The sequence below is a fragment of the Tiliqua scincoides genome, chromosome 5 (assembly GCF_035046505.1).
Source record: "Tiliqua scincoides isolate rTilSci1 chromosome 5, rTilSci1.hap2, whole genome shotgun sequence".
Lineage (NCBI taxonomy): Eukaryota > Metazoa > Chordata > Lepidosauria > Squamata > Scincidae > Tiliqua > Tiliqua scincoides.
The window spans coordinates 35922869-35946878 of record NC_089825.1 but is presented as its reverse complement, the minus strand read 5'-3'; the positions used below and the strand labels follow the sequence as shown (position 1 = coordinate 35946878).

Below are 24010 nucleotides of genomic sequence, written 5' to 3'. Positions count from 1 at the left end.
TCAGAGTAAAAAAAAATACATACATTGAATAAATAAATATAATAAATAAATCCGAAAGGTGTATACCCAATTAAAAAACAGCTAATGGTATGGGTTCTCAAAACAGAACAACAGTAGTATCTGCTTTACCGCAGATTGTATAATAATTTATGTGCCAGATTTAAAAAGTTCAGTCCCTATACTGAACACAGTATAAAGCAGCAAATAAGAAAATCAAGCGTTTAGACCCGAAAACGCCTGCCCTCACACATGAAGCGAATAGCCCTTGTAGTTGTCTCCATAAATGAAGTAAAACTTTGCAATACAAGTTGCTTGATAACAGTAGCATTCCACCCAGTGTGTTCCTGTAGCTTTGCAGAAAGGGTTTTCTGTGCGACTGGATCGGGCATAGTCACGGTATCGGGATTGTTCATCTGTAGTGGAGGAAACAAAAAGCTTACTTGTTACAGGGTTCTTGCTTGGAAGAATATTATTTTGTTCATCTGGCAAATAGATTATATTCTCAAGCATGATAATGCTAGCTGGTGATATTTTCAGATAGTGGGGGATCTTATAACCAGATAGTTATTTTACTTGAGTTGTACACTGTCCTACCCTTACAGCAGAGGTTTTCAGACTGGGATGTTGCGACAACCCAGCCTGTGGGCCCTAGCCTCTTAAGGGGCGGGAACAGTCAGGAGGCAGGGAGGAGGCAGTGGCGCAATCCTGGGGATTGCTCAGGGGGCTGCAGGGGCTTGGCTGCACTTACCAGAGCCTCCTGCAGCCTCCCGAGGGTGCGGGGAGCCCTGCGTGACCGTCTGCAGAATGCTCTACTTTCACTTCTGCAGGGACTGGGGTGCACCCACCAGTCCCTGCAGCAGCCATCCTGGGGTGCAGGGAGCCATGCACGAGCCTCTGCAGGGCTCCCCAGGACAGCAGAAGTGAAAGTGGAGCTAGTGGTGGAGCTAATGAACGTGAAGCCCAGTGCAGAGCTCAAAATGATGCCCTGGAAGTGATATCAGAACCAGAAGTGACATCACACCTGGGCTTTTTAAAAGTGCAAATTGGGGGGAAACTGGCCTCCTCCCCCCAACAGTTCACCACCCACTTCATCTGCCACCTCCCCCCAGCCCGTGGCATAGCTAAGGCATCTATCTGCTACCTGGGATAAAAGAATACTTTGTAGCCCCCCCCCCCCCATGACAAAATCAAATTTAATTAAGTAAATCAATAAAATGTGTGCCCCTTAGTGGTCAGAGATACTGTGCTGGGGTGAAGAGGGATGGTTATTTCCCCCTTGCTAAATATAAGAGGAGCATCACTTGCAAAAGTGCCTCTTTATCAGCAGGAGTAGCTATATTATGATACATGGAAATGAGAGCTGACTCATATTAACACCTTATAGTTTCCATGCTGTATCATAACAACATCACATTGGCTTTCAGAACAATCAGTGTCACAGGTCAGTTTTGAGTTAAGAAAATCTTACTTTTTGTTCCATAAGGCAGTTGTGTTTTCGTTTTCTGTTTAATTGGCCATAACTTTTGATAGAATACAGATAGTCCAATGTGGTTTGTTTCATTGCATTCTGCATTACATTACCTTTCCATGATATATAACATGATGGTATTATTCATACATACCAAATTTCTTCACAATTTTGGCCACTGGTGTCAAGCTCAGCTTGTTGCCCCCTAAAGCTTGTTGCCCAGTGCAACTGCTACCCCCTGCACGCCCTTAGCTATGCCACTGAGTGGAGCGATCTGGGGAGCCCTTCAGGCGCTAGTGCAGGGCTCCCCACACCCCCAGGACACTGCTGCAGGGACTGGTCAGTGCATCTCAGTCCCTGCAGCGCCCCTGAGTGGCGTGATCCTGGAGATCGTGTCGCTGCCTTCGCCCCCACTTCTTCCCCCCTGCCCCTGCAAGGACTTACTGTGGATTTCAAACTCCAGGAGAGTTTGAAAACTGCAGCCTTACGGGCTTAGGGCAACTTACGTTAAAAGAAACCTATTTGTCATGTACCAATTTCTATGGCTGAAGGGAGTCGTTCTCTGCAGTCTATCCCTTTTTTATCCTTCATACATCCATTTCTTTCATAGTTTAAACCAGTGATTTTCAATTTTTTTCATCTCATGGCACACTGACAAGGCACTAAAATTGTCAAGGCACACCATCAGTTTTTTGACAATTGATAAGGCATACCACACTGACAGCAGGGGCTCACATCCCCCAGTAGCCCTATTAACGAATGATTCTCCCCCCAAACTCCCATGGCACACCTGCAGTCCATCCATGGCACACTAGTGTGCCACGGCACAGTCGGTGAAAATGGCTGGTTTAAACTTTGTAAGAATTTCTAATTCAATATCTCTTCTGTCCTACTTAAAACCAACAGTTTCTTACACAGCCCAAGCATGCTTGTCTGGTCAACTTCTCATTCTTAGCCAGCAGGACCTACAAGCTTCTCTCCCCACTATTAGTTTACTTAAGCTAGGCCTAATTTTCAACCAGCTGATTTTTGCTGGGGCACTTTTTCTTGAAATCGCTTGCCAACCAGTTTAAGTTACAAGTCCCTCGAATCTAGTATTATAAAAGAAATTTCTCTCTACCCACTTTTCCCACCCAATCCAAAATTTTATATGTCTCTGCTGTGTTTCCCTTTGATTATTTGTTTTCTAAACTAAAATTGTAAAGGTGTTCCAAAATCTTTACAGTTTTGATTGCCCTTTTCCCAATTTCTTTCCCAGTAACCTTCTGTTAAAATGGAATTCATCAACCTGGTGAATGATTTGCATTGCAAACTGGATAGGAGAGCACGTCTTTGTGGTTTCACTAGACTTCTTGGGACTTTTCATTGTCAACAACTATTGTAACTTTGTGAATCACCTTGCTTGGATGGGGCTTGGGGGTATCATTTTTTAGTGGCTATGGATCTTCCTTTAGGACAGCTGTCACCTCTTTGTCACTATGGCCTAAATGGTGTCCTGCAAGGTCTCATCTTGTTCTCTGATATGTATGTAAAGTTGTTGGAATAAATCATCTGATGGTTTGGGATTATTTGTCATCAGTATACAGATGGCATGCAATTCTATACTGTATCTTCTTTCTGCCCTGATCACTGTAATAGTAGACTGTGGAGGTCAGTGATGAGATGTACATGAGCAAAAAGCCTGAAACTTGTCCAGACAAGTCAAAGTATTATTGGTCAGAAAATCAACTGATCAAGTGATAATGGGCTAACCTGTTCTGAACAGGGTTCTACTCCCTTTGAGAGGTTGGCTTTGCAGTTTAGGAGTGCCCCTGGATCCAGATGCTAAGATAGCAGCTACAGCCAAAAGTGGTTTTGCTCTCTTAGGCCCCAATCCTAACCAACTTTCTGGCACTAAGGGCAATGCAACTCCGAGGTAAGGGAACAAACATTGCCTTACCTTGAGGAGGCCTCCATGACTGCCCCCCAACTGCAGGATGCAGCACATGCCCCGGGTTGTTGTTGGCAACCTTCAGTCTCGAAAGACTATGGTATCGCGCTCTGAATGGTGGTTCTGGAACAGCATCTAGTGTGGCTGAAAAGGCCAATTCGGGAGTGACAATCCCTTCCACACCGGGAGCAAGTGCAGTCTGTCCCTGGTCTGTCTCCCTGGCTATGGGCCTTCCTTCTTTGCCTCAAACTGTTGGCCAAGTGTCTCTTCAAACTGGGAAAGGCCATGCTGCACAGCCTGCCTCCAAGGCCGCTCAGAGGCCAGGGTTTCCCACCTGTTGAGGTCCACTCCTAAGGCCTTCAGATCCCTCTTGCAGATGTATCACAGCTGTGGTCTACCTGTAGGGCGCTTTCCTTGCACGAGTTCTCCATAGAGGAGATCCTTTAGGATCCGGCCATCATCCATTCTTACGACATGACCGAGCCAACACATGCGTCTCTGTTTCAGCAGTGCATACATACTAGGCATTCCAGCTCGTTCCAGGACTGTGTTGTTTGGAACTTTGTCCTGCTATGCCAGTGTGGGAAAGCTGGTTAGGATTGCGTCCTTAATGTGCCAACTATACCCAGACTGGAGTAAAATGCTATTGCAAGAGTACTGACCAGCGCTAACTTATGATAACATATAACTCCCTTGCTGTATCAGCTACACTGGTTCCTGATCTATTTCTAGGCACAATTCAAAGTGCTGATTATCATCTTGAAAGCTCTAAATGACTTAGGGACATGATTTCTAAAGAAGCATCACCACATGAATATGACTGACTGCTAAAGGCTAAAAAACCCCTTCCAAATGTTCTTCTGCCTTTTGAGGCATGGTGTCAGGGATGCATAAATGGGCATTTCTGTTGTTGCATTCAGTATGTGGAATTCTGTGCCATGGGAGATATGTTTCCATTTTAGTTCAGCTGTTGATCTAAGACATTTATTCTGACAAACTGATTTATCTGCTGCCTAGTGGTGTTTGTTATTTTGACTCTTAGTCGTGTCATCTGCTGCTTTTTTGGTATTGTATTGTACTGTATTATTGATTTTTTTAAAATTGGTTTTTAGCTATGCAAGTAGTAGCTTTGAATATTTTCCTTTTTGAAATTGAAAAGGCATCGTATAAACTTCCCAATTAATAAATCATCCCTAATGTTGAAATTAACCTTTACCACTGTTGCTACGCACAGTTGCTGGTATCAGCAAGATGTCTGTTGCAGCCCCAAGGTAATTTCTGATTAGTCACCATCCGTTTGGACCTGATCAATGTATATTTGAAGCTGGGATTTTATTTTATTTTTTGCCCCAGTGCACATCACATACTTAGACTGGGCTTCATTTGCAGTCCTGTTGCACATTCACCCACTTTGGAAGATCCTTCCAGAGCTCTTTATAATATGCTTGGTTTTTTGCCACCCAGAATAGTTTGGTTTAAGCTGTATACTTCGTTATCATGTTGCTCATGCGTGATACAAATTATGAGCAATTTAAACTGGTCTCAGAACAGATCCTTGGAGGACCAATCTTTTCTTTCTATTGCGAAAGCTGTCGATTTATTTCCACCCTCTGTTGCCTGTTCTCTAATCCAGCCATTTTCATCCACTGTGCCATGGTACACTGGTGTGCTGTGGATGGTCTGCGGGTGTGCCACAAGAGTTTGGGGGGAGGATCATTTGTTGTTAGGGCCACTGGGGGATGTGAGCCCCTGGTGTCAGTGCGGTATGCCTTGTCAGTTGTCAAAAAACTGAAAGTGTGCCTTGACAATTTTCGTGCCTTTTTTATCCCACTTTTCTCCAAGTTAGGGCACTGAAGGCAGCTTAATTTATTCAGGATTCTATTATTTTGGACAGTAAAAGTAACTTACTGGTTCATCATAATTAAATTATGTTTTAAAGTATTTCTATAGGAGCTGTTTATAAGAAAAAGAAGCATAACTGGCTTCTAATTCTACAGCTAGAGAAAAAATGAGAAGAAATCACCTTGTTTGATGTCAATTAATATTTTGATGTCAGTTAACCAGATGTGTAGTTTTTCCTCTTATTTAAAAAAGCCTTCTTTAATAATTTCTACAACTGTCATATAAAGCAGAGGTAATAAGGGGTTTGAGAAATGAAGTATCTATTCAGAAAATACCCATGATTTAGTACCCTTAGTAGTACCCTTTACTACTGATATTATGTATTCTTAAACATAATAACCTTGTAACTGCTTTTCTTGAATGTAAAAGCAATTATGAGTGATTAAAGGTAAATAGAACTTACCATTGACTTCAAAGTATTTGCCAGATGCTGTGTACTTTGCCATATAGCTGAAGTTTGTTGTGCATTATCGGTAGAAGATGCTTCTATATATTTCAAGTATGTTTGAAATGCATAAAGGCCACTTGAAAGTTGTCTCAGGCATTTCTCCTAAAATGGGAGGATAAGGAAAATATAATTTTTGGGTAAGATTATTTGCCAAAAATATGTCCCTCATTTTATCCATTAGCTACTATTTTACTGTGAATTGACATTATAAGCAAACCAAATACTCCAAAATGAGCAAAATATTGGCAATGACTTTGGTACTCATTGACTTTGGTCAGTGACATATATAAACATTTAGCATTTTTCTGTTTAACCTTTAATGAATGCTACAGCTAGCATGCTCATTTATTTTTTATAGTAAGGAATTCTTGCCTTGTCAAATTCCATTTCGAAGCATTCTTTAGTGATCTTTGGAAGCTGGAGATTATTCTGGAAGAGCATTTCCATGCTGCCCTCACAGGCGGCTTGTTCCGTACACAGCTAATAAAACAAAAAGATTTACATGAACCTTTATTACACGAGCACTCTAATATTATAAACTATCCACCAGAACGCATCATAAGTGAAATAAAACTCTTCATCAATGGCATTCACAGATAGACCATAACTTTTCCTATTGTCTTCTGATAGTTTCCTTTCTCAAACCTTGGAGTAGACGGTGAATGAACTAGATCAGTGGTTTTCACACATTTAGCACCAGGACCCACTTTTTAGAATGAGAATCTGTCAAGACCCACCAGAAGTGATGTCATGACTGGAAGTGATGTCATCAAGCAGGAAAATTTTTAACAATCCTGGGCTGCAATCCTACCCAGGATTAAGCCCCACTGACTGTCATTGTTAAAAGAATATACAGTAGCTTGTTAAAAGTACAGGTCTGCAACATTTCGCCAAATGCAGTCACATATCATGGTAGCATCGAATCTAATATATTAAAAATAAAAAATTGAAATGAATGGGGACCCACCTAGTGGGTCCTGACTCACAGTTTGAGAAACACTGAACTAGATGGACCAATGGTCTGACTCGGTATAAGTAAGTTCCTATATAGTATATACCTATAGATTCAAGTGATTCAACAGCAATACCATTGCTAGGTCTGCTCTAAATTCAAGGGAAATATATATAGAAAAACGATTTTGAGTGCAAATTTGCAACCACAATTCCCACAAGTTAAATGTTAAGAAGAACTGATGCATAGGTGCCCCTTTATATCCAGCATCCCAAACAAATGAGTCAGTGCTAATGGGGGGGGGGTGATGACAAACTGCTATTACCTTGTCTTTTCACTTCAAAAAGTGATCAGCATGATCAGAGTTAACAGTGCTGACCATCCCTTTGCAAAGTGTGAGCAACTTCACAGCAATGGAAACATGAGACTCAGCTAGCCCTCATATTTATGGTCCACTGCTATGTGGATCACATTCGCCAGAACTCTTCAGTTTAGCAAATCCTTAATGCACTTTAACACCTGAACTGTTAAGTGTAAAGGCATAGTGTACATTACAGCTCCTTGATGGAGGCTGGGTCACAGAACTGTGTGGCTACCATCACTGATGTGCTAAATCTTTGTGATGCACCTCCTCCTATGTTTTCCATGCTCTTGCAAAACATGTGAAAAACAAAAGAATGGAGGAGGCTGCTTGAGCCACATGTTACATCACTGCACCAGCCCTGGAGGTCACATAAGAACAATGCCTGAGAAGTAATATAAGGTTGTTTTGATGTGCGTGGCAGCGTCAGCCGCTATTCCTGTTAGAAAAAAGAGTGAGGAGGGGATAAAAGAGTACATGGGTTTTTTTTACATTTTTTAAAGTTCCTGTTCCTGTTATTGAAAGTGAAAGTAAAAATGTGTACTTCTCTGGAGACTCAGCAGGATCGAAGAAGAATCTGGCTGAATAACTCCCCTGCTTCTCTTACTCCCAGGTAAGTAAACATAAGGTTGCAGCTTGTATGTGTGCATAAAGCAGAGAAAGTGTATCTTGATATGTGTACAGAATGTTTTGCTTTAAGGTAATTACATTTATCTTTAAACATTGTTCTTGCTCCATGCTACTGCAAAAAGTGACCCTCATTGCATTAGCTGTTTGATCTGTATCTGCAAATCTCACAGCCACTACAGCCAAATTGTTTAGCACTCTTGAGATACTCTTAACTAATAGGGACCCCCCCTTTTTTAAATAGTTGAGCATTTCAATGGATCTGTTCTACCTTGCTTTTCCTAGGTTCCTATGTCACCAGCTTGGCACAACAGAACATCCATCAACCTACCCCCAAAACACTTCTTTTGTACATCTCCCGAGTAGTCAGTTCTTTTGAATTTAGTGGAACTTACGTCTGAGTAAACATGCTTCAACTCCTGCTGCACATTGCTTTGCCCTTCTCCCACTTAAAAAAAGAAGTAAATTCTTATCCCTGTTTGTTTCTACAAAGATCAGTCTCATTGATGTGCTGTGAATATTATGCACTAGATGAAATAGCGTTGCAAGGGTTGTATAACCCCTGCTAACTGGGCAAGAGGCACTCTTTCAAGTGGGTGCTCCTCTTTTTAGCAGGGGGAGAGTAACTAGCCCATCTCACCCCAGCAGTGCCTTTTCTAGTGGCTGTCTGCTGGTGTTCTTCTGCATCTTTTTAGATTGTGAGCCCTTTTGGGACAGGGAGCCATTAGTTATTTGATTTTTCTCTATAAACCGCTTTGTGAACTTTTCGTTGAAAAGCGGTATATAAATACTGTTAATAATAATAATAATAATAATAATAATAATAATAATAATAATAATAATTAATAAGCACTAGAAAACTTAAATGCAATATTTGGCCTAAGCAGCCAAGCAGAGAAGTTAAAGTCTCCAGCCTAAGCCTAGAAGTTGTATTTCTCTCCAGATAGAAGTAGATTTCATCCTCCAAGTAGCAAAATCTCAGATAAGAGAAATAAACAGAAAGCTTTCCCATTGCCGCTTGCTTTCAACCACTTTCAAACACAGGAAGACATGACCAAGTTCTTGCCAGCATGACTCACCTCTTTTTTCCAAGCGGCAGCCCGCCCTTGGAGCCAATGAGCCAGCTGGATGTGGGGACATCTATCTGGCAAAGTCCTGGCAGAAGAGCTGGAAGAGCCAATGCTCAGTTCTTCTTCTCCAGAGGAATCCAAAATAGGCAAAGCTTCAGTCCCAAGAAATGACATGAGGGCAGTAGCAGCCCAGAAACAGCCTGATGAAAGCAAGAGAAGAGGAAACAGAGAAGTTGAATCAAAGAGGCTCCCACTACCAGCTGCTCTGCTAAGTTTTAGACACTCCCTTGCATGACAAGAGCCAGCAGCATCACACTCACATTCCACCAGAAAATGCATGGTCTCTCTTTAGGCTTTGCCTCCTCCCCTTGCCTCTCTCAGGAAGATTTTTAGCTGGTAGGGCTGAAGGGCAGAATGAGTTGTAGGGCATTTCTGACCCTATATATATTGAAGGACTGGTATTATTCACTTAGAAGGGGAAAATCCAACATTACAAGTTTTTTTGTGTTTTTATTATTTTTTTAACTTTGGAGGAGGGGCGATTACACTGGGAAATAACTGGAGTAAGGACCGAGGTCACAAGCAGATTGCTTTTCAGTCAGGCACTTCCAGGGTTGAAACACTCCTCAAAAAGAGAAAATGTGACTCACACAGTTCACTATTTTCTCCTGGAGAGGGGCAGAGTGGCAATGAGGATGGCGTAATGAGCTAATCAGACCCAGGAAGCACAAAATTCCTTTTTAATTTGTAGAAACTCCATTAAGCCTTGTCGCGAATGTTCAACAATGCATTCTATCAATTGGAGGAAAAAAGACAATATACTTAGGAAAGACTGTACCTCTCAAATGAAATAAACAAGGTGATACCTTTTTACTGGGAATACTACTATAGCAAGTTAAACAATTTCAACATAGAAAAAAATATATTTACCTACAACTATAATCCTAAACAAAGAGAGTGGTTCTCAAACTTTTAGCACCTGGACCCACTTTTTAGAATGTGAATCTCTCAGAACCCACCGGAAGTGATGCCATGACTGGAAGTGACATCATCAAGCAGGAAGATTTTAAACAATTCTAGGCTGCAATCCTACTCACACTTACCAGGGAGTAATTCCCATTTACTATCATTGTTAAAATCAGAAACAGAGTAGCCTGTTAAAAATACTGATCTGTAACATTTCCCAAAATGCAGTCACATATCATGGTAGGTAGCATCAAGTCCAATATATTAAAAATAAAATATTGAAATGAATGGGGACCCACCTGAAATGGGCTTGCGATCCACTTAGTGGGTCCCGACCCACAGTTTGAGAAACACTGCTCTAAGAATTTAGCAGGTCCAGCCCAAGCCATTTTGGTGCTTGATTCCAGTCTCTCAGTGCCCCACTCATTTTTTTGTTTTTCTTATGTCATTGTCACTCATTCCTACCTATTGACAGATAGGTCTTCCCCCACAAGCCAATCTCTTCCACCCTTGACAGGACTTAATCTAATGCTGGTACTGTGCACTCTTGCTCCCAGGGCCAGCCCAAGACCTTCCAATACCTGAGGTGCCCACCTCCCAGTCCCTGAATTGGAAAAGGAAGAGGGGGATGGAGCAGAAAAGAGAGTAGTGTAGTGGGCTAGAGTACTGAAAACGGGAAAAAAAGAAAGGCATGGTGCAGGCAGCTGGGGTGGCTGACTGCAGAAATGGAGGCTTTGGCAGAAGTGGACATGGCATTCTGCTGCCACTGCCCCTGGAAGTGCCACTTGCATTCAGGTTTCACTGTGGCTCGTTAGAAGGTTGGCCCTGGAAATATGACCCATTGAACTGAAATGGACTGGCATAGTACAGAAGCTGAGGGCAGAAACACTACAGGCTTTCAGATGAAGCAATTTTTCCTAATATAAATAGCATGTGGAGTGCATGATCCAAATTAGATCTATAGTGGGGCCAAATTGTTATTTTGTGATTGTGATTTTGTCACAGTTTGCGTGCTCCCTGCCCTTGCACTCTTAAGGAAAACTCTTACTAAAATATTGGGCAAATACATTCATTCATTCATTCATTTACCTTTTTTGGCATATGAAACATACCAAAAAAAAATAAATACACACATTAATACTAAAGGATGTTTTGGCCATTAAAGACCAAGCTGGGAATCAGGCAATCCCTGTCCCTGTCTTGAATCTAATCTCTGCCAAAACTAGGGTGAAAACTAAAACTGTACTCTGGGACAATGTTGTGCTGGGGGCTTACCACTGCTAACATAGATCACATAGGCAAGGGGTTGGTTTTCCACAAAAATGTCCAGGTCCACCAACTGGAAACAGGTGTAATCAGTGACTTGGGGCCAGAACCAGATACAAAATGATGATTCAGTGGTTGAAGCCAGTTATTTACTGCATCTCATGAACCATCCACTGCAGTGGCATCACTAGAGTTCGTGTCACCCAGTGTGGGATGCCAGCGCATCACCCCCCCCATGCAGTGGGTGGGGCAACAACCCAGATGGTGGGCGTGATGATGTACCGTTGCTCCGCCCCCCCAACACATTCTGCATGAAATTACGCATTGATCGATATATAACATGATGGTATTATTCTTTCAAATTGTGATTTTAGTGATTTTGGTCACTAGTGGTGTCCTACGATTTCTATACAGAGTCCTCACCTATTAAATGTTTATGCCTAATAAAGGTTTTGTTGACTGACTGTAGTGGTGTCACACCTTATTGCAGCAGTTCTCAAATTTTTAGCACTGGGACCCACTTTTTAGAATGACAACCTGTCCAAGACCCACCAGAAGTGATGTCATGGTGGAAGTGACATCATCAGGCAAATTAAAATAAGTATAAATAATTCAAGGAAAACCAATAATTAAATAAACAGAAGCCAGCCCTGGCTCACCAAGTGAATTTTCTCTGTAGCCTGCCTGCAATTACACCCCCCCTCCAAAATCAGTAAGGTTTTCAACCCTACCCAGTGCCCAGTTCAATTTAAGAACTTCTGTTTAAACCAGATCCCTGTCAGGAGCCACCTGGCTTTGCAAGTCTCAAAAAAGTTCACCTTATCAGCTGAAGCCTCTGTTTTGATCCTTTTTGGTGGGGGGGGGGGGAGGCTGCCTTCTGGAGCATTTGTTAAGCTCCAGTTCCATCAGCTCAGGACCATTCTGGTGGCTTCACATTCCCCTTTCCCTGGCCTGGCCACCAGCCAAGGCACGTTTGCTTACTCGCGAGTAAACATGACCTGTGGTTTAGTTTCACTTTCCATGGGGCTCAATACATTCGTCTGCTTGGAGGGAGGGACATCCTTCTCAGGTGTTTTTGGGGGCTGCATTCATTGGATCAGGACCATTCAGGTGTCATTGGATTCTTCTCAGCCTGCCCTTTCCAACGGACTAAGGTAAGGTTGCCTAATCACGAGTAAACACGCGATACAGCTCAGTTTCACTTTCCATAGGGCTCCATGCATTTTTTGTTGTCTGGTTTTTTGGCCATAACTTTAGATAGAAAGAAGATATTTCACTCTGGGCTTTTGCATTGCATTCTGCTGGACGTTCCCCATCCAACGGTATATGATTGTATTATCCCTAACCACCGCAATTTTAGCATGTCACCCCCCAGTGAGTGTCACCCCCCTGTGTGCGTCACCCGGTGCAGCCTGCACCACCCGCACCTCCCTAGTGACACCACTGATCCACTGGCATAGCTGGCATATGCAAGAATGCATCTTCACCTGCAGATTGTACTGTTAACCAGTTGGTAACCTGAAACCTTTGCCAATATACTGCAACTAATTCAGCGACCTAGAATTAAATCATGGTCTATGAATAGATAGATTCCAAACTACTTTCTACCCAATGTGTAAAAGCACTTGCAGCCATATTGCACTCTATCAGAATTCTTGCACTATATAAACCTTCCTGCCACCCTCACACCTCACCCATCATAACAATGGCCATTTTATGGGTTAGTAAGAACAGCAGTAAGGCCATGGTAAAACATGGCAAGGAATACCTGAAACTGCCATTTCCCTCCTGGTAGAAAGCTCTGGTTAATGCATCTTGTGGCTCTAGTTTAAAGAAACAAAGCAAAATTACATCTTACAAGCCTGAAGTCTTACAAGCCCAGCTCTGCTGTATAGTGTCTTGTGTAGCATGTGCAGTACTATGTTGATTTGTTTGCAGATCACTAAAAGGTCTTGGTAAAACAGTTAGTAGCAACATGCCATTAATTTTGTGTCCATGTATATGAATTATGCAAGGAATCAGAGCAAAAGTGGACCACTTCAGGGCAGAGAGCCTAATGCCATTGACTGCTGCATCCACACATAACAGAACAATCATACTTAGGCTGCAATACTCTGCTGTACACAGTTACCTGGGAGTAAGTCCCATAAACACAGTGGGACTTACTTCTGAATAGATATGCTTAAGATTGCACTTCTTTTCCTCTAGCTAGTAACTATCGCTTACAGTATGACTGGCTGTCTCTATGTAGCTTATTTCTGCATGAAGAAACAGAACTTTTGTTTTGTTGCATGGTATGATTGGTAGTTCTTCTGCTTAGCTGTCACAGAACGGGAGCAGGTTGGGGAATTTCTGTGAACGTTTTTATCTCCCTTATTCTCCCCTTTTGCTTTTAAAACTACAGCTATAGCCGTATGTTTGCTAAATTGTATAATCTGAACTTGTCCAAAGCACCACAGTAGAAATTATGCAAATCTTGGATATCCCTGTCTGTGGGTGATACTCGTATAAAAGGGGAAGTCTCTGGCCAAACTGCAAAATCCTTAGCTTTGCTGTGCACTTTTCCATTTTATTTTTTGAAGCTTGCTTAATCCTTACAGAAAAATTAGTGTAACATGTTTGGAGCCAGTAAAATATTTCTACTTGCCTGGTTCTGTTTTGGAAGACTTCAGAATGTTTTTCATGTGAAAAAGAAAGCACATCAAGTCACATATTCTTACAAAATAGCTGAATAAGAAATGTAATGCCAGATGGATGGCCAACTATTTTATAAGAACATAAGAACAGCCCTGCTGGATCAGGCCATAGGCCCATCTAGTTCAGCTTCCTGTATCTCACAGTGCCCCACCAAATGCCCCAGGGAGCACACCTGATAACAAGACACCTGCATCCTGGTGCCCTCCCTTGCATCTGGCATTCTGACATAGCCCATTTCTAAAATCAGGAGGGTACACATACACATCATGGCTTGTAACATATAATGGATTTTTCCTCCAGAAATTTGTCCAATCCCCTTTTAAAGACATCTAGGCCAGATGCCATCACCACATGCTGTGGCTAGGAGTTCCACAGACCAACAACACGCTGAGTAAAGAAATATTTTCTTTTGTCTGTCCTAACTCTCTTAACACTCTATTTTAGTGGATGTCCCCTGGTTCTGGTGTTGTGTGAGAGGGTAAAATGCATCTCTCTATCCACTCTATCCTTCCTGTGCATAATATTGTATGTCTCAATCATGTCCCCTCTCAGGTGCCTCTTTTCTAGGCTGAAGAGACCCAAATGCTGTAGCCTTTCCTCATAAGGAAGGTGCCCCAGCCCAGTAATCGTTTTAGTCGCTCTCTTTTGCACCTTTTCCATTTCCACTATGTCCTTTTTGAGATGTGGTGACCAGAACTGGATTCAATACTCCAGGTGTGGCCTTACCATTGATTTGTACAACGGCATTATAATATTAGCTGTTTTGTTCTCAATACCTTTTCTAATGATCCCAAGCATAGAATTGGCCTTCTTCACTGCCACCACACATTGGATTGACATTTTCATCGACCTGTCCACCACCACCCCAAGATCTCTCTCCTGATCTGTCACAGACACCTCAGAACCCATTAGCCTATATGTGAAGTTTTGATTTTTTGTCCCAGTGTGCCTGACTTTACACTTCCTTACATTGAAACACATATGCCATTTTGCTGCCCATTCTTGGAGAGATCCTTCTGGAGCGCCTCACAATCACTTCTGGTCTTCACCACTCGGAAAAGTTTGGTGTCGTCTGCAAATGTCTGCAAACTGCCGCCTCACTGCTCAACCCTGTCTCCAGGTTATTTATGAACAGGTTGAAAAGCACCTTTTATATTAGGCTTGCCGCAAATTCAGAGCCAGACAGACTTTTAAAGATGATGGTGCACTTTATTTCTTTAATCAGTATCTCGATCTCAACCAGTCATACAAGTAGCACTGGTGGTACTTCACACCAGTATTTTGATATGTAGCTTATTCCACATGTGTGTGAAGTGCCACAGGCTCTGCTAGGTCTGGGCTGACTTTACCACATGTGCAGCAGTGTGCTGACAGTAAGGGTCAGCTGTGCAGCACAGGGCCTAGGAGAGGGAGGTAAAGGGGGTAATTTGTTCCTGGGCCCAGGTTCAGAAAGGGAGCCCAGGAACCAAAGGAGGGGACCCAGAAATTTCCTGGGATCTTACATTTTCCATTCTCACCCAGACTCACTGCCCATTCAGGATGCCCACTCAGGACTCACTACCCACTCAGGGGGTATTACCATGGGCACATGGTGGTAACTACTGCCACAAGCCATACACACCAGGCCCAGGAATGCATACATTCCTTAACAGTGTTACATCTGGGAGGAAACTGACCTGCTACAGTAGCTCTTTGGCTTGTGGAATTGCTAATCATGAAGGAGTGTAGAGAAACTCACTGACACAGCTGCAGAAGTCAGTTTTGGTGTACACAGGACACTTTCCAGTATAGTGTGAGCCTAAATACAATGATACCAATCTCCTGCCATGATTTTCTATATTTGAAAGATTTTAGAGAGATTTAGGAGTGTGTTTGGTTTTCTGAATTATTGTTTCTAGCTGCCAACACTGGGCAGACAGGTAGACCTGAGCTCTGCATTGGGAAGACTGCTAGACCTGGACTCCAAAGACTATTCCAGCTGTTGCCACTTTCCCTTGCCTGTTTTACCCCCATTCTGCCCACCCCAATTGCCATCCCCCACTCTGTTCCACCCCCTCCCTTTGTACCCCTGATAACATTCCTCAGAGGCCCTGGTGCAGTGCGCTGAGCCCTGCCCTTTGAAAGCTTGGGCAAGGAGAGTACACAGTGGAGGAGTGATCAGGAGGTGGCAGCAAATGGAGAAAACTATCCCTTGTGGTAACAATGATGGTGTGATGAGCCACTGACTGCTACTGGTGAGGGCCAAGCTACATGTTATGCTAAAAGTTTTGTTGACTTTTATGAAACATACTAAGCTGCAGCTAGTTTTACTCTAGCCAGAAGCATCTTTGGGGAGCCAGATCTGCAGATCTGCTATATGTATGTTGAACATCATTTGCAAGTAACTGTACACATATAGAGGGTACTTGGAAGCCCATATGTTCTGTATCTGTGGACACTGCAACCAAGTACAGCATCCACACACATACTGTTAAATAGTGGGTCCATGCGAATAAAGGAAGGTATAGAGATAGCAGCTCAACACACTTATTTCATCTTCAGAACCTGGCAATGAATACACAAGGCAAACACCCCTGGCTTTATACCCCTTAGGTCTGCCCAGATTCCCCACGATTGGTGCTGTTAAAACACTAAACTAGAGGGCCAATCGGACAGTAGGATTTTGATCCACTACCGGATTGGCCAGCCATAAGACTGGGCCGATTTTGATCCTGCATAACTTGCATACATAACACATACACCCAAAGCCTCACCTCTGCACAGACAGAAGTTCCCACCCATTACAATCACAGCATTTGTCTGAAGGTCTTCCACATGTTAGGGTTGCTGGGTTCCCTGGATAGTTCAAGTATACAATATGTGAGTAGCCCTCTCATTGTGGTCACATAGCACAATATTCAATCACTTGATTTGCATGATGTCACAAGCGCCAACTCACGTAGGGGGTTGCAGTCACTAGGTGGCCTGTAACCCCCTGAGTTGCATTTTTCCACACATCTGCACATGAAGTATGAGAAAATTTTTGTTCTTACCACATGGCAGGATGATACAGACAAGTTACCTTAAGAGAGGTCATCTCACGGTAGTTTACAGTGTAATCTAATGCATGTCTACTCCGAACTAAGTCTCATTGTGTTCAATGGAACTTAGTCCCAGCAATGTGTGAACAGGATTTCAGCCTTAGGCCCGATCCTACACTTACTGTGTGTCTTTGTTCTTGGAGCTCTGCTGGTGCTTACTTCTGTAAAGCAGTCAGTGCCAAATGCAAAAGACACTCTGTCAGCATGCTACGGAGCTCAGCCAACCAGACGGCCTTTCCTTCCCATCCACATCTGCTGCTGAATGACTAAGGTAAGTCATTGGAAGAGGCAGGAGGGGTGGCAGGAGGGCAGAATGGGGGTGGGGAGGGGTGAAATGGGGAAGAGGGGGGAGAAAGGGCTGATTATGTCCTGGTCAGGTCCTGGGAGGGGGCTAGGATTAGCAGTGCTGGCACTGCTGATATTCTCTTTTCCAGACCTGATACTGCAGCATGGGTCAAAACAAACCTGCAACAGTTATTTAGCTGTTGCAGGTCCAAGGATACCCCTTTGCTGTGGAGGCTTAACTCCAGGTAAGGGAACAATTGTCCATTACCTAGAGGAGACCTCAGCAACTGCCCCCCCCCCATCATAGGATGCAGGAGTCATCATTCTGGAGCAGCTGCATCAACAGGAGGGAGGTAGTGGATAGGTCAGGGCTGTTAGTCATATTTCTTGAGCAGTTAAGTCCACATGAGTTACGCTGTCGGTGTCACTTGTCAGTTTTAGAGTTCTAGACAATATAGTGAAGGGACAGAGAGGGAGAAATGGATGCTAAACTGGTGCAACTTTCCAGGTTTAGGTTGCATCAGAGAAGGAAGTCACTGCAGTTGTGCAATTGTGCATGTGCAGTTGTCCCCAGCATGACTAACAACTTTGAATAGCAAGGAGAAGTAGCATTTCCTTTCTTCAGTCTTGCACAATGGAAGTATTACTTTTTGATCTGATGGCCTCTCTTTTGTTCTAGGGCTAATGTGGAACCTCTACTTACCTGGTTCTACGTTCTAATCTTACAGGAGTTTCAAAGTTATTGGATTTGATTCATTCTGAAATGCCATGCTATTTCTAATCTGCTGGCTTTTACATTAATAATGCTTAGCATTTGTAGAACACCTTTGAGTGTCTAAGGCACTTCAGAAGTATTATCTTGTAATGCTTATAACCCTGTAAGGGACATAAGTAGTCTTCTTCTTCTTCATGATGATGATGATAAATATCTGGCCAATGCAGGCATTGATAAAATAATAGTTGAACAACTGCAACAAGCCAAGCTAGTGGGAACATTTAACATTATACAGTGATATCCAACCAGTTCTTAAACTCTTGAATAGAGTTTGAATAGTGAGAACCCAAAAATCCCAGTCCAAACATCTGGTGGGCTGTGACACCACTGATAATAATAAATATTTATTGCAACTGGCGCTGAGATTTGCCTCAGGTCATCCAGTGATTTCATGACAGAGAAAAGATTCAAACCAGGGCAATACTGATTTGCAGCTCAGTCTCTGAGCTTCTGTGCTGCTCCAATTTTCTGTATGATTTTCATCCCAGTCTTTTGATTTGAAAATATAATTAACACGCCACCTTCCAATTAAGGTTCTCCTTTTCCCCCACCTGCGGCTGCATTATATAACCATGGGCGCAATCCTAACTATTGGTTAGGCCAGTGCAAGTCCCTTGCGCTAGCCCAGGAGAGTTGCAGATGTGCTGTAAAGCACACTTGCACCTCCTCGTGTGTTACCTGGGCCGGCAAAGGGACATGCACAGGCCCACAGAGGCTGCATCCAGTCTCCACACCAACCTGGGGAAGGAAGGTTGTGTCAGTCGAGCTCGACCGATGTTGGGGTCTGGAGAGGGTGGGGAGGAGGCGAGGCAGAGGCTGGAGGAAGGTGTTCTGGGGCAGACGGGGAGCAGGAGGCAGGCCGGGACCCAGCATTTATGCTGGATTCCAACCCCATTCCCCAAACAGTGCAGAGTGGCTCCAAGCCACTTTGTTCTCCTTGGACTTGTGCCACCTCCTGAGGTGGTGAAGGTCCAAGGAGACCCATTGGGGTCTTACCTTGGGTAAGGGGCTTACCCGGGGGTAAGGGGAAGAGTTTCCCCTTGCCTCCAGCTGAGCCACTTCTGGCCCCAATCTTGCGCTGGATACAGCACAGGCCTCCTGGCCTGCCTGTTCCAGCACAAGATAGGATTGTACTGCATATGACTTATGGCGCAATCCTAAGCCCTTATGTCAGTGCTTTCCAGCACTGGCATAGCGGTGCCAATGGGATGTGTGCTGCATCCTGCAGTTGGGTGTCACTCATGGAGGTCTCCTCAAAGTAAGGGAATGTTTGTTCCCTTACCTCAGAGCTGCTTTGCCCTTATGTCAGTGCTGGAAAGGGGTTAGGATTGCGCCCTTAGTTTTGTAAGTACTGAGCAGTGTTTTTATTCAGGCTCTCCCAGGCTAAAATCCACTGAACCAAACTAACTTCTAACATTTCCTAGTTTTCTAAAGGCTGCCACTGGTACCCAACCTAAAAATAGCCCAATTGCTAGTGATACTTCTCTTTGGGGAATTCACTGTAATTTCTTCTTATGATTATAGTTCCGAAAACTGTTTTCCCCAGAGGACACAACCCAATAAATAATGAGACATGAAAGTGTGATGGTAAAAGCAAATAAGCCATACGCTTGGGGTTCCCAAACTTTCCCTCTAGGATAGCCATTTTCAAGCACTGTGCCATGGCACATTGGTATGCCATGAGTGATTCACAGGTGTGCCACAGGAATTTGGGGGAAGGTCATTTATTAGTAGGGCGAATGGGGGATATGAACCTCCCACTGACAGCTTGGTATGCCTTGTCAATTGTCAAAAATCTGATGGTGTGCCTTGTCTTGTGCCTTGTCTTGTTCCAAGGCTTAAGACAAAGAGCTTTGTCATTGTGCCGTGAGACGAAAAACATTGAAAATCGCTGCTTTAAGAGTTCCCTTTTCATTAATCCTTGGCTCACCAAGGCTTAGCCCAGGCATCTGTTTTCCATGTTGGGGTTGTGTCCTGAGGCATATGAAGCAATACGATGCTGGGATCAAACCTCCTCTATCCCCTGCTATGAATCTAGATCAGACTCCCATGGACTAGTTAACATGCAAAAAAGCAAGCAGTGACATGAGTAAATTGCATTTAGTTTAGCCTTAATTTAGGGCCAAACTAAACAAGACCAAAAAATGCACCCCTGCATCTCCACTTAAAACAAACAAACATTAGAATAGCAACTGCAGCAGGCTGTAACAGGGATTAGGACTGCAGTGCAGGGGGAGAGGATAGTTAACATTTTTCCCTGCATTGTTTTCAAAAATCTGTGCAAAGATCTGTTCCTGGTATGGTGCTCAGTTTTCTCTAAATGACCCTGTTTCTCCACCTTTAATCTCAGCCAGAAGAGCAGCAAAGGTTAATCTCAGATCTGGAGGCTGCTGCTGGTGGGTCCCACTGATTTACTGATGGGCTCCAACTCTTGACCTTTGGCTCCCATCCCTTTACTGCTGAGCCCAACCAACCCTGCGGAGCCCAACCACAGCACCAATTTCCCCTCCCCCATATTCCAAGGAATAGCAGGGTTGTGACATCAGCCCACCTCAAAACTCCTAGGTTTTCAGATTCATCCAATCTGGTGATTCTAGTTGTTGTTTTTAGAGCCAGTTGTTTTCAGAGCAACTTAAATAAACAGAAAGCCCTCCCTACCACACACACACACACACACACACACACACACACACACACACACACACACACACTGGGTGAGCCAAACGTGTATGTACTGGTTGGACTTCAGTATCCACTGATTTGGCATTTGGCACTGATTCAACTCACCACTAATACTGGGGCCCACCTTTAAACGCTTTGCAACAAGGAAAAAAAGCATCAAAATCCCATTTCTTATCTTTGTTAAATAATTCTAATTTCATTCTAATTTCATTCGATTCCATAATTCACGGATCTAGTAGTTGAATGTGGTATAGCATTCTGGGGTTGCAATAGAGGCACAATAAATCTGGAAGTGGGTCTTTAAAGCTATTTTTATCCACTGATTTGGTATCCACTGATTTTTTTTAATCCACTGGGGTTTCCATTCCGGTGGATAACCTGTAGGCACAACCTGTAGTATTAAGATCATGCAACATACCTAATGGGAAGTGCAGAGATATAAGAAATCTGTATAAGAAAAGGCAACTTGGATTTCTGTGAATATAAGTTCTTTAAGGTAGAACTTGCTCTGAAGTTCTCTCCAGGATTGCAGAACTGTAGCTAAAACAGTGACTCAAGTACAATTCATCATACACTTCTTGTTTTCTAAAGTTCCACCAGCAATTCTGTGACACAAGCTTCTGAAGGTTGAAGAGGGTTGAGAAGGTGCAAGGTTGGGTGGCCTCCTACCTCCAAGAATCCATTCCAAATTCTCAGGCTGCACAAGCTGAAAAGAATGTTCAAGGAGATGCAGCAGGTACATCTGTAGGAACAACAGTAACTGTATATATCATGTAATGATTTATGTCATGGGTGTCAAACATAGGGTGTGGGGGCCGGATGCGGCCTGCAGAAGCTCTGTCTGGTCCTCAGGCTCTCCCATCATCGCTAACAACTGCTCTCAGCTGCTGTGCTGTGCTGAAATGTCACTGTTGAAAGGGCAGCCTGCATAATAATTGGGCTCTCCCATATCTCAAAAATATGATCAAGATTTGCTTATTTTCTGTTCTGTCATTTGCAGCTAATGAGTACCTAAGTGAGAAAAAAGCACTTCTAGTTCTCATCTGCTTACCAACTTCACTTCCTGCTTCTGTGGCTTAGCTAAGGGGGTGCAGGGGCAATTTCACTGGGCAACAAGCTTGGGGGGGGCAAAATTGTGAAACTAGAGGCCAATATTGTGAAAACCTTGGTATGTACGAAGAATACCATCATATTATATATCACTATAAAGGTAGGCTGTGGATTCACCTCTTTGCATTGCAATCCCTGCGCATGAACTGGAGGTTGTCCATGACTTTGTGTACCTTGGCTCAATGATCTCTGACACTCTTTCTCTCAATACTGAGCTAAACAAATGCATTGGCAAAGCAGCTACCACTTTTCCAGACTCACAAAGAGAGTATGGTTCAACAAGAGGCTGACAGAACATACCAAGATCCAGGTCTACAGCGCTTGCATCTTGAGTACACTTCTGTACTGCAGTGATTCATGGACTCTTTGCACACAACAGGAGAGGAAGCTGAACGCTTTCCACATGTGCTGCCTCTGACGCATCCTCAATATCACCTGGCAGGACAAAGTTCCAAACAACATAGTAGTCGGATCCTAAAGGATCTCCTCTATGGAGAACTAGTACAGGGAAAGCGCCCTACAGGTAGACCACAGCTGCATCACAAGGATATCTGCAAGAGGGATCTGAAGGCCTTAGGAATGGACCTCAACAGATGGGAAACCTTGGCTGCTGAGCGTCCCGCTTGGAGGCAGACTGTGCAGCATGGCCTCTCCCAGTTTGAAGAGACACTTGGCCAACAGACTGAGGCAAAGAGGCAAAGAAGAAAGGCCCATAGCCAGGGAGACAGACCATGGACAGACTACACTTGCTCCCAGTGTGTAAGGGATTATCATTCCCGAATTGGCCTTTTCAGCCACACTAGAAGCTGTTCCAGTACCACTATTCAGAGCACGATACTATAGTCTTCCGAGGCTGAAGGTTGCCAACAGTCATAAAGATAGGCATTGGAATATCTTTATTCTGTCAAACGTTATGGGCAATTAACCAGAAAATGAAAACACAACTGCCCTATGGAACAAAAAAGTCAATTTCTTTAACTCAAAACTGACCTATGAGACTAATTGTTCTGAGTACCAATGAGACACTATTATGATACACACAGCATGGAACAAATAAGGTTCCACTTATAAATAACAGTCTGCTCCCTTTGCAGGTAATACAGTTACCCCTGCTAACTAGGTAAAGGGGCACATTTTCAAGTGGTGATCCTCTTATATTTAGCAGGGAGAGGATAACTGTGGATATCAGGAAGGATAACTCCCTGATAGCAGGGAGAGGACAGCACAGTGTCTCTAACCAATAAGGTGCACACTTTTAATTTATTTACTTAATTAAATTCTATTTTGTCATGGGGGGGCCACCAAATCTTCTTTGATCCCAGGTAGAAGATAGATGCTTTAGCGATACCACTGACTGGGAGACGGTGCAGAGCAAGTGGGCGTCCAGCTGCTGGGGGAAAGAAGTGAGTTTTCCCCTGATTTTCACTTTTTTAAAAGCCCGGGTGTGACGTTTCTTCCATTTGTGACATCACTTCCGGGACATCATTTTGAGCTCATGATAATTGGCTACGCAACTGTCCTGCTTAATGACATCACTTCAGGCCTTCTGTATGAATGCTATTCATCCTGCTGTATGAAATGGGTTTGACACCCTTGATTTATGTAGTATTTTGTAATCTGTAAAAATTTGTAAAAAGAGTGAGAGAGAATAATGCAAGATCAAAACTCTCTTAATATTGAGAATTTTATGCCCAGAAAGATGGAATAGAGGCTATACTCATGATAAATCTGACTAATAAAGTCAATCTATTTTAGAGACTATTGTGCTGTGATGATGATAGTGAAGAAAACTTACTCCTCTACCACTATTGTACCGGCCCATAGAGTTATGCATGGCTTCTTCTTCTTATCATGATGATGTAGCTAAATAGTCCAAGGAGACCCATTGGAGGCCAGTCAGCCTATGGAGAGGTAAGTGAAAAAGATTTTTATTTGGCTCTCCTGGGCCTTCTGATGCCCTCTCCTCACCACAGCATACATTGCATGTTCTGTCAGCTGCTCTGTGTGCTATGGACTGGCAGGGGATAGGATTGGGCTGATAGTATTCCTATTGCACTTTCCAAGCGTACAAATTATTTCACATGTATTATCTTGCTGCTGTTCTTACAACAACCCTGTAAGGCAGGTCTTTTCAAACTGGGGTGTCATGACGCCCCAGCCTGTGGGCCCTGGCCACTGCCCCCTTAAGGAGCGGGGCTGTGAGGAAGCAGGGAGGAGGCAGCAACGCAGTCCCCAGGATGGTGGTTACAGGGGCTTGACTGTACTTACCAGAGCCTCCTGCAGCCTCCTGGGGGTGCAGAAAGCCCTGCATGACTGTCTGCAGGGCTCCCCAAAGCTTTAGAAGTGAAAGTGGAGCGATCGCACCCCACTTCTGCAAAACCAGAAGTGGAG

The 24010-nt window shown here is 43.5% G+C and overlaps 1 protein-coding gene across 1 annotated transcript; it reads right to left on the bottom strand.

The window, feature by feature from the left end:
• Nucleotides 1-221: 221 nt before the first annotated feature.
• Nucleotides 222-9097, bottom strand: IL6 (interleukin 6). Its single transcript, XM_066629140.1, has 5 exons — nt 9079-9097; nt 8768-8958; nt 6121-6228; nt 5704-5850; nt 222-413 (listed from the first exon to the last, which is right to left on the bottom strand). Exons 1-5 carry the CDS (start codon nt 9095-9097, stop codon nt 222-224), a joined length of 657 nt encoding a protein of 218 aa, XP_066485237.1.
• Nucleotides 9098-24010: the final 14913 nt, after the last annotated feature.